This window comes from Giraffa tippelskirchi, chromosome 3 (assembly GCF_054371585.1).
Source record: "Giraffa tippelskirchi isolate mGirTip1 chromosome 3, T2T-mGirTip1v1.2.pri, whole genome shotgun sequence".
Classification (NCBI taxonomy): Eukaryota; Metazoa; Chordata; class Mammalia; order Artiodactyla; family Giraffidae; genus Giraffa; species Giraffa tippelskirchi.
This window is the reverse complement of record NC_137277.1, coordinates 183,472,676-183,491,385: the sequence shown is the minus strand read 5'-3', so window position 1 is coordinate 183,491,385 and position 18,710 is coordinate 183,472,676. Positions and strand designations below refer to the sequence as shown.

At 53.7% G+C, this 18,710-nt stretch overlaps 2 protein-coding genes across 6 annotated transcripts; one reads left to right on the top strand and one right to left on the bottom strand.

The window, feature by feature from the left end:
* Nucleotides 1-170: 170 nt before the first annotated feature.
* Nucleotides 171-18,636, bottom strand: ZNF593OS (ZNF593 opposite strand). The gene is made up of 5 exons (XM_081586577.1): nt 18,349-18,636; nt 9,447-9,677; nt 2,491-2,579; nt 599-671; nt 171-317 (listed from the first exon to the last, which is right to left on the bottom strand). The coding sequence occupies exons 4-5, from the start codon at nt 641-643 to the stop codon at nt 171-173; spliced, it is 192 nt and encodes a 63-aa protein (XP_081442703.1). The 5' UTR covers nt 644-671; nt 2,491-2,579; nt 9,447-9,677; nt 18,349-18,636.
* On the top strand, nt 4,882-18,055 carry CNKSR1 (connector enhancer of kinase suppressor of Ras 1). Of its 5 annotated transcripts, none has more exons than XM_081586559.1 (21): nt 4,911-5,004; nt 9,166-9,323; nt 9,423-9,604; nt 11,501-11,585; nt 12,007-12,048; nt 12,127-12,231; nt 12,838-12,897; nt 13,003-13,071; nt 13,326-13,427; nt 13,514-13,584; nt 13,659-13,735; nt 13,887-13,993; nt 14,072-14,102; nt 14,483-14,646; nt 15,490-15,563; nt 15,728-15,799; nt 16,434-16,507; nt 16,666-16,727; nt 16,821-16,917; nt 17,033-17,214; nt 17,407-18,055. In XM_081586559.1, exons 1-21 carry the CDS (start codon nt 4,953-4,955, stop codon nt 17,674-17,676), a joined length of 2,136 nt encoding a protein of 711 aa, XP_081442685.1. In that variant the 5' UTR covers nt 4,911-4,952; the 3' UTR covers nt 17,677-18,055. The 5 variants fall into 5 exon arrangements, with proteins under 5 accessions (XP_081442686.1, XP_081442685.1, XP_081442684.1 ...); XM_081586558.1 differs by having other exon boundaries at nt 4,919-5,004; nt 13,003-13,092; XM_081586560.1 differs by lacking the exon at nt 13,326-13,427 and having other exon boundaries at nt 4,882-5,004.
* Nucleotides 18,637-18,710: the final 74 nt, after the last annotated feature.

Sequence of the window (18,710 nt, the reverse complement as noted above, 5' to 3'; positions counted from 1 at the left end):
TGAAGACCCCATTGGAGCCCGGGTGTGTGTGGGGTGATGGGTAGGATCAGGTTTATACTCTCTTGCTTACAATGAGGGCAGGGAGTGACCCCCAGGAGAAGAAAGAAGTAGGCTCCTGAGATTGTAGCCCCTGTGAATCCAGGGGCCGAGGTGAGAGGCTGCCTGCTTCGTCATGGAGCCTTTGGCGGCCGCCGCTGCCCCACCATCTTCCAGACAGCATAGCAGGAGCCGCCCAGCCCGAGGACAGCCAGCACTGCAGCCACAATCCCCGCCAGCGGACTCCGGGGCTCTGCCTTCAGCTCCCCGGCTATCTGCATCTGGAGATGCACAGAGGGTCCACCTGAGGGATCAGTCAAGACTACTGGGAAGATGGCGGGTGGGGTGGAAAAGGGCTGAGAAGCTACAGCTGGGGGAAGGAGATATGGATGCCGTCGCTGCCCCAGGGAGATTCCACCCCAATCCCTCTCGCTTCACTGCCCATCTGGGCCCTGGTTGCTCAGGCGGCAGGGAACGTGACAGCCTGGCGACTGGGTATCATCCTGGCCATGGTAAGGGGCGGACGGGGTCGGTGCTGGAAGCCATCAGTTAGGGTGCTTACCTGTAGCACTCGGAAGTAGCCAGGGGTCAGGCGTCGAAATCGCATGGTGGGTGCCGTTCGTCTCCCAGATGTCCTGTAGGGTGGCAGCGGGAATGAGGACTAGTGGTGTTCGTTCATGATACCAAGAGGTGGAAATCAGGGCATGGAGGTTCCTGACTGTTATACGTGAGAGATCCTTGCCCTCGGAGGATGCTCACCAGCGTCTGCCTTCCCAGGTCTGGCAGGGGGCGGGGCAGCTAGACCTTTAAATCTGTCCCTTCCCCCTCTGGCCCGCCCTGCCAGCCTTAGGAGCAGCTGTCAGGAGAGATCAGCATCAGGCCTGAGCAGCTCCTCCCCCCTCCACCGGGGAGTGCAGGCCAGGGAGGCAGGAGAGGCCTTGCCTGGCAGTGTGGACGAGTCTCAGGCCTGGACCAGGTGTGGGAGGGCCTCCCTGGCCCTGGTCTTGGCCCTGTCCCTGCCTCAGGTAATTGGATACCACCTGTCAGCTCTCAGCAGAGGAGGGGTTGGGTACCTAGCACCCCTTCCAAATAGGGGCAGGCCTTTTTCACTTGATTTCTCTTAGATCAACCACACCTACCTCGGGGGAAGGCACATTTCACCCCTTTCCCCAAGATGGAGTTCCTATAGGAACTTCCCTCCTCAGCTTAGAGACAATAATAAAAGATCTATATCTACTGATTGAAAAAGCTGTTCGACGTGTGCTAACAAAAATAGTAGCTGATTGGGAATTTCCTGGTGGCCTAGTGGTTAGGATTCTAGGCTTTCACTGTCATGTCCCGGGTTCAATACCTGATCTGAAAACTGAGATCCTGCAAGACTTACAAGTGTGGCCAAAAAAAGTAAATAACTGACTGTGCTGGACATTATTCTAAGCACTTTACGTGTATGATTTCATTTGGTATTGATTATCTCATAAAAATGTAGAAAAGCATATTTGCAGAATAGCATGTAGTGTGTCTGCATGTAGTATAGAGAATAGGGAAGAACACCCAGAAAACTTAACAGTAGCCCATTCTGGGCAATGGGATGGGAACTCGCTGGGAAAAGGACACATCCTCCTTCCATTTGGGCTTCTCTGGTGGCTCAGCCAGTAAAGAATCTGCCTACAATGCAGGAGACCCATGTTCGATTCCTGGGTTGGGAAGATCCCCTGGGGAAGCAAATGGCAACCCAATCCAGTATTCTTGCCTGGAGACTTGTCAGTATCCTTGCCACGGACAGAGGATCCTGGCGGACTATAGTCCATGGCATCACAGAGTCGGGCAGGACTGAGTGACTAAACTTTCACTTTCCTTCCACTTAATGAGCTACCTTTTACATTTTTGCAGCAAATAAGTTCAAAGGCCTTTTATAAACTCATAAAACTACCTTCAAAATAGAAGCTGCAGGACTTCTCTGGTGATACCATGGATAGGAATCCTCCTAACAATGCAGGAGACACAGGTTCAATCCCTGGCCCAGGAAGATCCCACCTGCCGTGGAACAACTAAGCCTTCACACCACAACTACTGAGCCCATGCCTAGAACCTGTGCTCCACAAGAGAAGCCACTGTGGTGAGAAGCCCGCACACTGCAACTCCATATTAGACCCCATTCTCAGCAACTAGCGAAAGTGCATGCAGTGAACACCCAGTGCAACCAATAAATAAATTTATTTTTAAAATCCTGATTAAAAAATTGAAGAAAATAGAAGCTGCCATTTACCATGCCTCTAACTTCTCAGCCCTGCCAGATGCTCCAGGTGTGGGGGGAGGGCGGCAGTAAAGGCACCAGTATGGCTGTTAGGCCCCTAGTCCTTTCCGGGGAGGATCTGAATACAAGTGGTGAGTTCTTGTTGGTTTCTCCCCTACAGGATTGTGAGTTCAGGGAGGTCAGGCTGGCTGGCGTCTCACCTCTAGATCTTGTGCCAGCTCAGGGTAGGTGTTTGATGAAATCAGGATGATGGAGATACGTCTGTGTTTATTGGAGCACCACAGGGAAGCTAGTGTGGGAAGAGGCAAAAACATTAAAGGAGGAAACAGCCCAGAGGAGTGTTAGAGGGACACACAGAGTGCAGGGTAAGAGGACATGAGACCATGGGGAGGGAGGTGGGTGGGGGGTCCCGGAAGGGGAACACATGTAAACCCATGGCTGATTCATGTCAATGTATGGCAAAAACTATTACAATATTGTAAAGTAATTAGCCCCCAACTAAAAAAAAAAAAAAAAAAAAAAAGGACATGAGACCAAGGACAAAGCCAGAAACGTGAGGGCTGAGATGCAAATTTGAGCCTGCTGGTTCACAAATGAGGGAGCAAGGCCTCTGGGGACCTGGCGAGCTGGCATCCCCTTGAAGGAAGCAGCTGACAATCTGCACTCATGCTTGATGCCATGTGCGAAGGTGGAACGGGGTCAACAGAGCTGGCCAAGTTCCAGAGGACTCAATTTGTATGTGAAATTGTTAAATGATAATTAACACACACACATACCATATGGACATCCATGGACCAAATTCAGACTTTGGGTCTCTGACGATTCAGTTCATGACAGGCTTTGGAGGCACTGGTAGAGGGTCCAAGTTAGGTGACACGGAGGGGGCAGCCCTTCCAGGCCCCTCCCCACAGAATTAAAGCAATAATAATTCAGATCTACCTCATATTCCAGATTTCAAATATTAAAGGACATCCTCAGAGCTAAGGTCTAATTCCCTCCCTGCTCTTCTAGGGACGAAGAAGCAGGTTCAAAGAGGTGTAAGAGGTGGACTCAGTCACATAGCAAGTGGAACTGATTTTTTTAAATTGATGCATAGTTGATTTACAATGTGTTGATTTCAAGTGTACAGCAAAGTGATTTTGATAAATACAGAATATAAGAATATATATACTCAGACTCTTTTTTCCTTACAATTTATTATAAAATATCAAGTTTAGTTTTCTGTGCTATATAGTAGGTCCTTGCTAGTTATCTGGTGTATACATAGCCATGTGTATGTTAATTCTAAACTCACATGGAACTGATTCTGGCTGATTCCAAAGTCTTGGGAGTTCCCTGGCCTGGGAAGATAATGATGATGCTAACTGCAAACACTTAGTATGTGTCAGACATTGTTCTAAAAGGAAAGCTCTTAACCTGGGCTTCCCATCCCATCAACTTGGATGGCAAAAAAATTATATATTTATTTCCACTGACCTCTAACCAAAATTTACCATCTCCTTCTTTATGGATTGAAGTATTAGCAGTATCTGTGGTTTTGTCACCAGTAGACATCAAAGATATTTTCATATCAAATTGTAGTTATCACAAGTATCTCAAAATGTTACTTAAGCTCATTAACGATTTCAAAATGCTGACAGTTATTAACCCACTGCTAAATCACACTCTGTTTCAGACGCTCCTAAATCAGAGCTGCCATTGACCATGGCCAGTAGAGGGTCAGTGGCCAAATGGTGAATCTACCTGCTCTTGCATTGGTGACTCAGATTCTCACTCTCTCACACGCCCTATCTGTAGTTGTTTGCTGACCAATAGGTGTGAGGTGAGTCAGAGTAATGATACATGCTGAGTAATGATACACTGATACTATTAGAAAAGGAAAATTTAATTTGCCACTCCTGTTATTGATACATATTAAATACATATTACTATATGTACTGATAAATATATATTACTATATCATAAATTTGTGGGTTTTAATATATTTTGATAGTAATTGTCCTCGCAATCTTCAGCATTTTGCTTTATGCTTTTAAAAGCAATGTTCTGAGAAAAGGTCTAGGGTTTCCACCAGACCGTCAAAAGGGTCCACAGTGCAAGACAAAGAAGGGGCTGGAAACCAGTTCTAAAGGTTTTAGAGCTATTAATTCATGTACTCTGCACAGCCCTCTGAAGTAGGAGCTAATACCCATTTTACAGACAGGGAAATTGAGGCCTGGTGGGTCGGTTTAGGCCTTGTCACACAAGCTAAGAAGGTGCAGCGTTGGGGTTTGGACCCAGGCTCTGGCTTCCTAACCTTTCTGTGCCTCGCTGCTGTGATCACTGCTCACTTTTTGGTCCCTTTCTGCCATTTGAGGCCAGTTTTGGGCGGGGATCCCAGGCCAGCTCCGAGGTCACCCGTGTCACACACCAGTAGCACCACCCCCAGGTTTGGCAGCCCAGATATTCCGGGATGCCTGAAGGGCGGGGCTGGAGATGGAGAGGTGGCAGGCCAATGGCGGTGAGAGCGCCTCACCTGGCCTGCTTTGTGGGCCCAGGTATGCTAGTGGCTCCGCCCCCGGCCCAGCCCAGCCCAGCCCCTCCCCAGGTCGGGGCTCCCGGAGCGGAAATTCCTGCGCGGGCGAGGCGGAGCGGGTGCCGATCCGAGAGGGCGAACTTGGCCATGGAACCTGTGGCGACCTGGACCCCCAGGAAGGTGGCAGCTTGGCTGAGAGGTGGGTGGGGCCGGGGCAGTGCTGGGCCTGAGGGGCCCTGGGACGGGGAGAGCGAAAGCAAAAAGGACCTGCCGAGTTTGTCAGCCGGTTAGTCAGTCCGCAAGTATTTACAGAGCGTCTGCCGTGAACCCGGCAGAAAGATAGTCGAGATGACCCCGGTGGGGTCCCCCGAGGACCTAGAAGGGGTCTCCCGTTCCCCCAATAGACCAGGCAGTGGTTCTGTAATGAAAACAGAAGGTGTCGCCCCAGCTGACCGCCGGCAGTGTATCTCATCTTCCCTCTGCCCCCGGGGCACAGTGGGCTGTAATTAGTCCCATTTTTCAGATGCTGAAAACTCGACACTAAGCCAACAAGTGACCTGCTCAGGGTTTGGACTAGGGCGTGCCCATGGTGTCTTTTCCTTCCCCCCACCCTGAGGCTCCCAGTGAGAGCAGAAGCCCAGGCCCAGCTGGAGGGGTTGGCACAGCCCCTCTTGAGAGCTCCAGGGAAGATGAGCCCAGATGGGTGGGAAAGGGCCCAGAGTGCCAGCGGACTCAGAGAAGCGTGGACGGTCTGCCGTGGAGCCGGGAGCTGGGAGGTGAGGACCACATTCCTCCCACAGGGGGAGCCGAAGTTGGAGGGGGTAACTGGAGTCCTCTGGGGACAGGCTCAGGGTGCCCATCCTCGGGAAGAGCGGGGACTCGGGGCTGGAGTCAGACTCCCAGATTGAATTCCAGGCCCAGCCCCTCCCTGCTCATCAGGTCTGTGACCACAAGTCTCCATTTCCCTATCCACAAAATGGGAAAGGCAACTCTGATCTCATGAGGTTGGACCAAATAAGACAGTTGTGATGAGGGCCTGGCTCAGTGTCAGGGTCTGTTGGGAGGGAGACAGCACAGTGCATTCCCCGTGCATGGGAAGGGAGGTGCCTGAGGCCCACGGCCATGGAGTAAAAGCTCATGAACTGCTAGTCAAGGGCTCCTGATGTCACACAGGGGATGGGGGAAGGGCTATTGGTCACACACACATACCCCACAAAGGACTCTGGCTTGGAATGGCAGGGGTTCCTTCAAAGAGGGAGAAAGCTAACTATTAACCTCTATGTGTATGTTTTCCCATCTGTAAAATGGGAATAACAGTTTCTCTACTTTCTAGATTTGGTGAGAATTAAATGTGTTAATATGTATAAAGTCCTTAAATTTTTCCTAGCACATAGTATTTATTTTTGAGTGTCTGCCTTATGCCAGGCCCTGTCTGGAATTAGAGAGGAACACTTGTTTTAAGGCCCAGTCCTTGGGAGAGCTCCTGATCGAGTAGCAGAGGTTGGTGCTCTGGTGCAGGGGTCTGTGGAGGCACAGGGGGGCAGTGAGAGCAGCAGGGGGCCCCAGCCCAGCCTGGGGAGTGGTGGAAGGCTTCCTGGAGGAAGTTAGATGACCAAGGACATGAGGGAGCTGGAAGAGCAGTTCAGGCAGAAGGAGGAGCACATTCGGGGACCGTGAAGCAAAAGCAAAAGAGCCTCCCGAGAGCTGCAGGGAGTTAATGCTCTGGATCTAGAGTGCTGAGCTTAACGGGCTGTGCCAAGAGATGAGACTGGAGAGGCAGGTGGTCTCCAGATCGAACAGGGCCTTGCAGATCATGGTAGAGAGTCTGGCAACACATAGTATGGGGGCTGTTATTGACTGAAATTGGCTTCCCTGGTGGCTCAGACAGAAAAAGCATCTGCCTACAATGCGGGAAAAGGCAGAGGAACCAGAGATCAAATTGCCAACATCCGCTGGATCATCGAAAAAGCAAGAGAGTTCCAGAAAAACATCTATTTCTGCTTTATTGACTATGCCAAAGCCTTTTACTGTGTGGATCACAATAAACTGTGGAAAATTCTGAAAGAGATGGGAATACCAGACCATCTGACCTGTCTCTTGAGAAACCTGTATGCAGGTCAGGAAGCAACAGTTAGAACCGGACATGGAACAACAGACTGGTTCCAAATAGGAAAAGGAGTACATCAAGGCTGTATATTGTCAGCCTGCTTATTTAACTTCTATGCAGAGTACATCATGAGAAACGCTGGGCTGGAAGAAACACAAGCTGGAATCAAGATTGCTGGGAGAAATATCAATAACCTCAGATATGCAGATGACACCACCCTTATGGCAGAAAGTGAAGAAGAACTCAAGAGCCTCTTGATGAAAGTGAGAGAGGAGAGTGAAAAAGTTGGCTTAAAGCTCAACGTTCAGAAAACTAAGATCATGGCGTGTGGTCCCATCACTTCATGGGAAATAGATGGGGAAACAGTGGAAACAGTGTCAGACTTTATTTTTTGGGGCTCCAAAATCACTGCTGATGGTGATTGCAGCCATGAAATTAAAAGACACTTACTCCTTGGAAGGAAGGTTATGGCCAACCTAGATAGCATATTTAAAAGCAGAGACATTACTTTGCCAACAAAAGTCCGTCTAGTCAAGGCTATGGTTTTTCCAGTGGTCATGTATGGATGTGAGAGTTGGACGGTGAAGAAAGCTGAGCGCCGAAGAATTGATGCTTTTGAACTGTGGTGTTGGAGAAGACTCTTGAGAGTCCCTTGGACTGCAAGAAGATCCAACCAGTCCGTCCTAAAGGAGATCAGCCCTGGGTGTTCATTGGAAGGATTAATGTTGAAGCTGAAACTCCAATACTTTGGCCACCTCATGCGAAGGGTTGACTCATTGGAAAAGACCCTAATTCTGGGTAGGATTGGGGGCAGGAGGAGAAGGGGATGACAGAGGATGAGATGGTTGGATGGCATCACTGACTCGATGGACATGGGTTTGGGTAAACTCCGGGAGTTGGTGATGGACAGGGAGGCCTGGTGTGCTGTAATTCATGGGGTCGCAAAAAGTCGGATACGACTGAGCGACTGAACTGAACTGACGATGCGGGAGACCCAGGTTCGATCCCTGGGTGGGGAAGATCCCTGAAGAAGGAAATGGCAACCCACTCCAGTACTCTTGCCTGGAAAATCCCATGGACGGAGGAGCCTGCTAGGCTACTAGTCCATGGGGTCCCTAAGAGTTGGACACGACTGAGTGACTTCACTTCACTTCACTGACTGAACCAAGGGAGTTGGTCAAGCGGTTGACATGTTATGTCTTTTAACAGACATGATTAGAAGTGAGGTGTTTCTCTTGTCCCCACTTTTTTAGGTGGAAACAGGCATATAGTAATTGAGTTACTTGCTCAGTTGCTATCACTCAGGTCTCCCTGACTCCAAAGCCTCATCAATCATGACTTGCTCAAGCATCAAAACCCCTGCAGGATTTGTTAAAAAGCACATTGCTGGACCCTGCCTCTAAGTTCACGCCACGCGGCTTGCAGGATCTTATTAATAGTTCCCAGACCAGGGATTGAACTCAGGCTGTGGCAGTGGAAGCTCAGAATCCTAACCACAGTCACCATGCTATACATTCTATCCCCCAAACTGACTTATAAATAGAAGCTTATATCTTTGGACCACCTTCGCCCATTTCCCCCACTCCCTAATTCCTTGCCTCTGGCAATCATCAATCTATTCCCTGTTTCTAAGAGTTCGGGTTTTTAGGATTCTATATATAAGTGAGATATTACAGTATTTGTCTTTCTCTGTCTGATTTATTTCACTTAGCATAGTACCCATAAGGTCTATCCATGTTGCAAATGGCAAGATTTCCTTCTTCATGGCTGAATAATATTTGTGTGTGTGTGCATGTGTACATGTATGCGGGGGTGTGTGTGTGTGTGACATTTTCTTTATCTATTCATCCGTCAGTGGACAATGAGGTTGTTTCCATGTCTTGGCTATTTTTCTTTTTTATGTCCACACCTCATGGCTCATGGGATCTTAGTTCCCCAACTGGGATCAAACCCAGGCCATGGCAGTGAGAGGACTGAATCCTAACCACTGGGCAACCAGGGAATTCCCAGAATTTGTATTTCTAACAAGTCCTCCGATGAGGCGGCTGCTGCTGGTCTGGGGAACCATCCTTTGAGAACCATTGCCCTGTGTGATTCTGCTTCTCAACTCAGTAGTGGCCTTATCTGTGAAATGGGCAGGACAGAACACAGCCTTGGCCCCGGGGTTGGCATTAGGAGAAGGGCTCTTCCACTGACCAGAAAGTCCTTGACACCCCCCTGGGTCCCCCGCGCTGACCCCTGCTCTCCCTCCAGGCCTGGACGATTCCCTGCAGGACTACTGCTTTGAGGACTGGGAGCTGCCTGGCAAGTACCTGCTGCAGCTTTGCCCCCACAGCCTGGAGGCTCTAACTGTGTGGCCTCTGGGCCACCAGGAGATCATCCTGGAAGGAGTGGAACAGCTCCAGGCCCTGGTGAGTGAATGGCGGCCCAACTGGCTGCAGCTTCCGCCCACCCTGGGGATGCTGGGGGGCTGGCCCCTGCCGGAGTTAACCTGCCCCCTCTCTGTACAGAGCTCGGGGCTACAATCAGAGAACCTGAAGAGCCTGACAGAGGGGCTGCTGGAGGGAACCCGGGCATTCCAGAGCTTGGTCCGAGGTCGCTTGGGGGGCTGTGTGGAGCCCCCTGCAGATGTCCTCGGAGCAGCCGTGCAGTTGGTACATGAGGCCCGTTCCCTCCTCTTCTGGCTCAACAGGTACTTCGGTCTCCTCTCAGGGTCTGAGTGACTGGTGAGGGGACCCTCCGCATCCATGGCCTCCTCCAGGAACCTGGGAGAGAAAAAAGAGCTTGGCTCTTGTTCAGATATGGTTCAGTTCAGTTCAGTTCAGTAGCTCAATTGTGTCCGACTCGTTGTGACCCCATGAACCGCAGCACGCCAGGCCTCCCTGCCCATCACCAACTCCCGGAATCCACCCAAATCCATGTCCATTGAGTCAGTGATGCCATCCAACCATCTCATCCTCTGTCGCCCCCTTCTCCCGCCTTCAATCTTTCCCAGCATCAGGGTCTTTTCAAATGAGTCAGCTCTTCGCATCAGGTGGCCAAAGGATTGGAGTTTCAGCTTCAATATCAGTCCTTCCAATGAACACCTAGGACTGATCTCCTTTAGGATGGACTGGTTGGATCTCCTTGCAGTCCAAGGGACTCTCAAGAGTCTTCTCCAACACAATTCAAAAGCATCAATTCTTCTGTGCTCAGCTTTCTTTATAGTCCAACTCTCACATCCATACATGACCACTGGAAAAACCATAGCCTTGACTAGACGGACCTTTGTTGGCCAAGTAATGTCTCTGCTTTTTAATATGCTGTCTAGGTTGGTCATAACTTTCCTTCCAAGGAGTAATATGGTGGGACTGGGCAAAAAAGATTAATTGGTCTGTGTAAGGGGCTTTACATTGGTCTGTAATAGGGCTTCCATGGTGGCTCAGATGGTAAAGCATCTGCCTTCTATGCAGGAGATCAGGTTCGATCCCTGAGTTAGGAAGATCCCCTGGAGAAGGAAATGGCAACCCACTCCAGTACTCTTGCCTGGAAAATTCCATGGACAGAGGAGCCTGGTAGGCTATAGTCCATGGGATCGCAAAGAGTCGGACACAACTGAGCGACTTCACTCACTTAAGGGCACTGGGTTCTCTGGGTTCCCACCCGACCTCCAGCTTGTAACCGTGTCTCATCAGCAGCACTGCATAAGGAGCTGGCTACCCCCTTCACTGGCTGCTGCTTGTCCCAGAGGTCCTAGCTCTAATGTCACCTCCTCGGGGAAGCCTTTCCCGTTACACACTCTCAGAGCTTCCTAAGTGTCACAGGAATAGAAGTTAAATCTTTTTTGAATTTTTATTTATTTTTTGGCTGCACTGGGTCTTCCTTGCTGTGGGCAGGCTTTATCTAGTTGTGGGATGCGGGGGCTGCTCATTGCAGTGGCTTCTCTTGTTGCAGAGCACAGGTTTTAGGGTGCATAAGCTTCAATAGTTGTAGCTCACGGGCTCTAGAACTTGCAGGCTTCAATAGTTGTGGCATGTGATTGCCCTGTGGCATGTGGGATCTTCTCAGTGCAGGAATCGAACCCATATCCTCTGCACTGGCAGGCAGATTCCTAACCACTGGACCACCAGTGAAGTGAAGGGAAGGGAAAGTCGCTCTGTCGTGTCTGACTCTTTGTGACCCCATGGACTACACAGTCCATGGAATTCTCCAGGCCAGAATACTGGAGTGGGTAGCCTATCCCTTCTCCAGTGGATCTTCCCGACCTGGGAATTGAACCGGGATCTCCTACGTTGCAGGCAGATTCTTTACCAGCCAAGCTATGAGGGAAGCCCATAAATCATTATTGGACCACCAGGGAAGTCCCTAATCATTATTGATGTAATTATGTATTTAATATCTGTTTCTCCAGTGCCTAGAACCAGGCCTGGTGTTCATTAAACACTTGACAAATAAATCCTGTGCTAAAGTCTTTAGATGTATCAGTCATCTCCTTCACCCCAAACCAAAACCCATCAGGGCCTTAGATGCGTAGTCGGCTCAGGGTCGTTCGGTGACCTGACTGTTAAGCTCAGTCCCCTAACCACTGCTCCATCCTCCCCTCTGCCAGGTACCTCTTCTCCTACTTAAATGACTTCTCATCCTGCCAGGCGATTGGGGAATTATGCGGGGAGCTGGGCCAGGCCTTGCAGGAGGTAGGAGATCCAGAGGCCAGGCGTGGCCGAGGCTATAGAGACCAAGTCAGGCTAGAGCTTTTTATAACTTGTGAATCAGCACAGGATCGGGGGTGAGAGCAGGGAGAGGCGAGGGCAGAAAGAGAGGAGGCCCGGCCACTGGGTAGGGGGTGGGGGTATGTGGGGGCTCCTAACTGGCAGGGGCAGCTCAGCAAGTTTGATCTCAGGAGGGTGTGGAGCAGGGGAGGGCATGTGTGGTGACCTCTGGGGGCCTGGTGTCAGGGAGACGGGACCTTGGGTCTGAAGTTCTGTGGCCATGTCATTCTGGGAAGGGGCCAGGGTACGGGACACGCTGGGAGGGACCGCAGGGAACGCCCCCTGCCCTCAGGAGAAGGCAGGGCACCCTGCTCAGGGCTGGCGCCCGCTCTCTCTCTGCTTCCAGGACTGTCCAGCGGCTGAGAAGGAAAGCAAAGTCCTGAGGATTGTGAGTCGGGGGCTGAGCGGGCTGCGGGAATGGGGTGGGACAGGACTCAAGCTAGACATCCTGCCCTCCATCCGCCAGAGCAGCCATGTGGCCGGGATCTGCCACAACATCCTGAGCTGCTGCCCGGAGGAGCTGCTGGAGCAGAAGGCTGTATTAGAGCGAGTGCCGCTGGACGATCCTTCGGTGAGCCCTGACCTCTTACATCTCACCTCTGGTCCCCTCAGCAGCCTCTTGTGGGCCTGGAAATCTGGTTCTAGGATCCCACAGAATCCTATCCTGTTACGGCTGGATGGTCCTTTCCGTACAGATGTTAAAGGTCCAGAGGACCTCCCCTGCGGTCTCACTGTCATTCAGCCCCTTCTCCAGTCCAGAGGGGCTGCGGCGGGTGGGGTCTCGGGTGACACATGCCAGCCCCGGGACACGGACCTGGCAGGTTAGGGGAGAAGGGGAGAGGACGTGAACTTTTTTGCTTCAATCCTTGACTAGTTGGGAAAACCCCAGCCCTGCCCCATCCCGCTCCTGTCCTGCTTTTAATCCTTCAGGAGAGTTGCTGAGAATCTGATAGCCCAGAAGTCAGTAACCTGCTTCCCTCAGCCCTTAGGGGAAGAGGAGGCAGAGCCCAGAGAGGTGCAGCAGCAAGCCCCAAGTCACATAGCAAGTCGGGAGGTGCCAACCTGAGGCCAGCTCTCTCCCCCTTTCCACCCGCCTGAGTCCTGGTGCCCAGCGGGGGTCCTGCCCACTGGCCCTGCAGCCCCCCGACCCTCAGTGACTGCAGCTTTTGCCTTGCAGGGCCTGGAAATTCACACCACCAGCAACTGCCTACACTTTGTGTCTCGAGTGGGCGCCCAGGTGAGAGCCCTCCACCCTTCTCAGCCACCCAGCCCCATGGTCCTCTTGACTTGCCAGCCAAGCCCCACGAGGGTGCACCCCTCTGAACCCCACCTCCAACACCAGGTCCCCACCGACTCCCAGCTGCAGGTCCTGCCTGGAGACGAGATTGTCCAGGTCAACGAGCAGGTGGTGGTGAGTAAGGGGAAGGGCACAGTGGGAGGAAGGGGTTCCTGAGTAGAACCCAGGTTGGTGGGTGGAGAGGTTCCCTTCCTTCAGGAGACCAGGCTGGTGAGCTGCTTGCCGTGAGGTCAGCCAGCTCACATGGGTCCGAGGGGCTCCGGGAGGCTGAGCACGAGGCTGAAAGTGATCTATCTGAGGGGAGGGCTGTTGGGTTGCCCCAGAGGCTCCCGTCCAGGTCAGTCCAGCCCAGTGTCCCCGTCCCCTAGGTGGGCTGGCCCCACAAAAACGTGGTGAGGGAGCTGCTGCGGGAGCCAGACAGGGTCAGCTTAGTGCTGAAGAAGGTCCCGGTGCCAGAGACCCCACAACAGGTACCTGCCACCCTCCCCACCCCCAGTCTGCTTTCAGACCCGGGTGTGGTCCCCAGCTCTATCACCTGTTTCTGGTTGTTCCTTAGACCCCTCCTCAGCCCCTGGACTCGCCATGCCCAGTGAGCCCATCACTGGCTCCAGCCTTGGTGTCTCCCAGGTAACAGGCTCGGGCCCCGGGTGGGTCTTGGAGGGTAAGCCACGGCTCACCTCATCTCTCCCCCATCGCTCCAGGACCCCATCTAAAGACATCTTTGACTTCGACCTGTCTTCAAACCCAAGTCCTGGACCCAGCTCTCCTGCCTGGACAGGTAATATCAAAGCCCCACGTGTTAGCCGGTGTCCAAGACAAGGCATCTGGGGTGTCTGACTCTGACCCTGAGCTCTTACACCCCCAGCCTACTGCTGGGCCTGGGTCTGAGGCTCATGGAGCCTCTCTCTCTTCTCCTCTCTCCCTGACAGACTCAACCTCCCTTGGCCCCGAGCCCCTGGCCAGCCCCCCTGCAACCCCAGCCACTCACCCGGCAGGGGTAGCAGACACTCCGGAGCCCCCAGAACACCCTGACAGGGTAAGTTCAGGGGCTCAGTGGGGAGGGGTGTGTGGCTCTGGATGCAGACTCTTCTCTAACTGCCTGTGGTCCTTTCAGAGTCCTGTCCCTGGCTGCAGGAAATCAAAAGGTATGAAATGCACCTGACTGGGTAGGTTGTGGGGGTTTCCTGTGATCTGAGGCACTCTTAGAAGTCTTTACAAGGCTGGGCAAGACCACCCTACCAGCACACACGTCGCACACTTCTCTCCCGGACTCAGTTCTGTTTCTGGGGTCAGACAGACCTGTGCTCCCAGCCTGGACCTCTCACCAGCTCTGGGATTTCTGGGCAAACAGCTCGTCCTCTGATCTTCAGCTTCCTCGCCCAGAACTGACACTTGTTACAATCCGAGCACAGAGCATGGGTTCAGAAACATAAGCTGGGGGTGCTCGTGGGGGGCCAGGGAGCAGCTTCAGGGGTCCGGGACGCCCCGCCAGCCCCTCACTGACATTCGTGCCATGCTGCTGCAGGCATGGCAACGCGCCGGCGGGTGTCGTGTCGGGAGCTGGGCCCGCCCGACTGTGACGGCTGGCTCCTGCTCCGCAAGGTGCCCGGGGGCTTCATGGGCCCACGCTGGCGCCGCTGCTGGTTCGTGCTCAAGGGCCACACGCTCTACTGGTACCGCCAGCCCCAGGTGAGGCCTCATACACACACACTAGTGAGTCACCTCAGGGCCACAGCTCCTGTCCCTCCTCCACCGTCCAGGCCGATCGGTGGTCACAGGTGGGCCCCAGCGTTCCCATCTGTAAAATGGGGACACTCTTCAGAGATAACTGAGGTGTGTGCAAAAGCAGTTTGGAAAAGGTATCACAGGCCATGTAGAATCACTGATTCTGCCCGCCTTTCCTTCCCCTTCTGTTAATCTGTTCATCCTAGTCATGGGCGCTCCAGCAATTGTCTGCTCATTCCACTAACATTCAAGGTGCCTACTATATACCCAGCTCTGGGCTGGGCCCTGGGACATGGGGAAGAACTGGACCATTTCTGTTTCTCAGGCCAGTGGGGACAGGGATGAACACACAGGGACAATACGGGAACATATAATGTGATGGAGGAAAAGCCCAGGGGTGGGTGGGAACCCTGCAAAGGTGGCCAGTCCACCTCAAGAGTGGTGAAGGCTTCCTGAGAAACTAGTGCCTGAAGGTTAGTTAGATGGAAAGGTGAAAGAAAAGCAGGCAGGGAGAAGAGCATTTTGCAAAACAGCTTTGTGTCTGGGATGGAGCAGATGTGTGAGTGGGGTCCTCTTTCCTGGCTGTTTCTCTGGATAGCTTGCCTCCCATTTCCAGGCTCAGAGACACCGCTTGCTCACAACCCTACCCTACCTCAGCTTCCTGCCCTGAGCCCTGGGCATTGAGAGATGAGCAGTTAGAGAACCCAGGAGATGCCTTCCTCCCCCCCCACCCCCCGCCCTTAGGAGCCTGACTGGGCCTCAAGGGTGTTGGAGCTCCAAGCTGACCCTTACACTGTGATCCCCCAGGATGAGAAGGCTGAGGGCCTCATCAATGTCTCCAACTACAGTCTGGAAAGTGGACAAGATCAGAAGAAAAAATAGTTAAGTCCTGGGCTGTGACAGGCCGGGGGTGCGGAGAAAAAGAGAGAGGCAGGTGACAGGAGGGGCGGGGTGGGGGCAGCAGGTGGCTGGGATTCCCAGGCCAGCCTCTCTGGGTTCAGAATGGGCACCCCCAGGTGAGTGAGGCCCCTCTGCTCCCCGGCAGTGTGTTCCAGCTCACCCACAACGTGTACAAACCCTTCATCTTCGCTGCTGATACCCTGACGGATCTGAGCATGTGAGTGCCACCCTCTCACCCCCCACAGCTTGCATGTGAGCAGTAGGGGCTTGGGCTCAGGAGCCTGGATTCAGATCCCAGCTCTCCGAGAGGGCTGATCAAGACGCTCCCTGCTCTAAGCCTCAGTTTCACCTTCTATAAAATGGACTAATAAGAATTCCTATCTCTCAGATTGGCTCTGAGGATTAAGTTAGAAGATGATATAAGTGAAAGCCCCACCCAGCACTCTTGAGAGTCCCTTGGACTGCAAGGAGATCCAACCAATCCATCCTAAAGGAAATCAGTCCTGAACATTCATTGGAAGGACTGACTGATGTTGAAGCTGAAACTCCAATCCTTTGGCCACCTGATGCGAAGAGCTGACTCATTTGAAAAGACCCTGATGCTGGGAAAGATTGAAGGCGGGAGGAGAAGGGGACGACAGAGGATGAGACAGTTGGATGGCATCACCGACTCAATGGACATGAGTTTGAGTAAACTCAGGGAGTTGGTGATGGACAGGGAGGCCTGGCGTGCTGCAGTCCATGGGGTTGCAAGGAGTTGGACACGACTGAGCGACTGAACTGACTGACTGACTGACACCCAGCATACTGACTCAGTGGAAACTCTCTGAGACCCATTTGCCCCTCCACAGGTGGGTGCGCCATCTCATTACCTGCATTTCCAAGTACCAGTCTCCAGGCCGGGCCTCCCTCCCCCGAGAGGAAGGTGGGTGTCCCACAGGGCTGGATCCCACCGAATCTCAGCTGAGCCTCTGCTTTCCTGGGGTGGGGGCTGGGAATCCCGTTCCCCAAGCCCACCCCCTGGCTTACCCAAACCCTGTGAAGCTTCAGTGGGTCCCCTCAACGGCTCCTGTCCCCCCCCAGACTGCTACAGCGAGACAGAAGCCGAAGATCCTGACGACGAGGCTGGATCCCGCTCAGCCTCAGTGAGTCCGGGGCTGGTGGAGGGGGCGGCGGGGTGAAGAGCAGGGCGTGGAGCTCAGACTGATAACCCTCCTCTCCTTCCACCCTGCCCGCAGCCCAGCCCGGCCCAAGCCAGGAGTTCGCTCCATGGAGATCCATCACCTGCAGCCACCCCGCAGGGCAGCCCATGGACCTCCTGCAGTCCGGCGACAGGTGCAGAGCGGAGAGGAGGGTGTGAGGGTGAGGGCATGGGTTGGGGGGCACAGAGCTGAGACGGGGCTGGGGGCAGGGGGCGAGCACACCCTCACTCTGCTCCCCCCTCCCACAGACAGCAGCGAAGGGGCCCTCGAAGGAATGGTCCGGGGGCTGAGGCTGGGTGGCGTGTCCCTGCTGGGCCAGCAGCAGCCCCTCACTCAGGAGCAATGGCGAAGCTCTTTCATGCGGCGCAACCGAGACCCCCAGCTCAACGAGCGAGTGCATCGTGTGCGCGCACTGCAGAGCACGCTCAAGGTCAGCAGGGGGCGCACAGGGGGCTGGGCGCCCTCTTTGGCTCGGCTGCGGAGCGGGTCAGAATTCTGGGTTCCTGGAGCCAGGCTCTCGATTTTGAGGATGGGGGCTGGAGCTGGCTGGGATCTTGGCCCTGGGCCCGCTCTGCCCCTTCCCGGGGTGATCCTGGCCCCTTAACCCCGACACCTCTTCCAGGCAAAGCTGCAGGAGCTGCAGGCTCTGGAGGAAGTGCTGGGCGACCCTGAGCTCACCGGAGAGAAATTCCGCCGGTGGAAGGAGCAGAACCAGGAGCTCTACTCGGACAGCCTGGGGACCTGGGGAGGGGAGCAGGCCGAGGGCGGCTCCCAAGTCCTGAACTCTGACCTTAAGGAACAGTCTTCCCACCCGCCACCCTCTGATCCCGAGGAGCACTCCCATCTCTGCCCCCTGATCCCAGAGAGTGACCCCCGGCCTCCTGACCTCTAACCTTGGCCAGTACCCTAAGTTTCCGACCTCCGGCCTTGAGGACCACCTCTGACACGTCTAGGACAGAGCATCCCTGCATGCTCTTCCAAGTTGGAGGTAGTGCTTGTCCCCAGTGGTTCTGCCCCAAGCTGACTGCCTCTGCTCCACCTTCCGCCATTTCTGCTTCTCTCCCCGCCCCCAGAGTGGGGTAAAGTGAAGTGAGCTTTGTGCCAAGGAAGGAGCGAGAGGCAGGGGTGCAAGAACTCTTTACCCTGTGCTCTGCCTGTGCCCCCTCCGCCCCTCAGCATGTCTCTGTTCCCCAAGCCTGTCTGTACAGAAGTTCTTCACTTGAACCAGTAGATACTTTTCAACTAAATAAAGTCAGTTTCTTTAACATGAATCCGCATGTGCCTTTGACTTCTCTATTAGAATCTGGAATCTGCTTCTGGGAGGGGACAGGGATGAAATGCTGTCAGATGGAGGTGAATGCTCTTGGTAAGTAGCCCACTGTACAGCCCACTCGTGGGGTCTCTAGCTGAAGCCCCATCCCTACCAGGATGGTGGGGGCTTCTCCTTAACGCCCATCTCTCCCCAGCCCTTCAGAGAACTGATGGTGTTGTCCTGCCCCATCTCCAGGGGGGAACAGGTGGGAAATAGGGACCAACCTTTTCGTCTACAGATGGGGAAACATACCTCTCATGGAAAGGAGGGTGGGAGGGCAGCCCTGGAGACGGGTGGTGGGATGGGGTAGCCGGTAGGCAGGGATGCAGGATGAAGTCTGCTCGGAAGAGAACCGCAGAACGAAACACCCTTCTCCTCTCTCCTTGGCTGGGTCTCACCTCCAGCTCCTGGACACAGAGCAGGGACCTACCCCTGTGTCTCCATCCAGGCTGCACAAGAGACCTGACTTGCTCTCACCAGCCTCTGACTTGTGACCTCCCAGGAGTGCTCGGCCTCCTTCGCAGCACACCCAGGGGAGTCAGTGGGAGGAGCTTCTCTTGCTACGGGAATTCCTTGGTGGAATGTGGACAGCTGGGGGCGTCACAGAGGCCTCT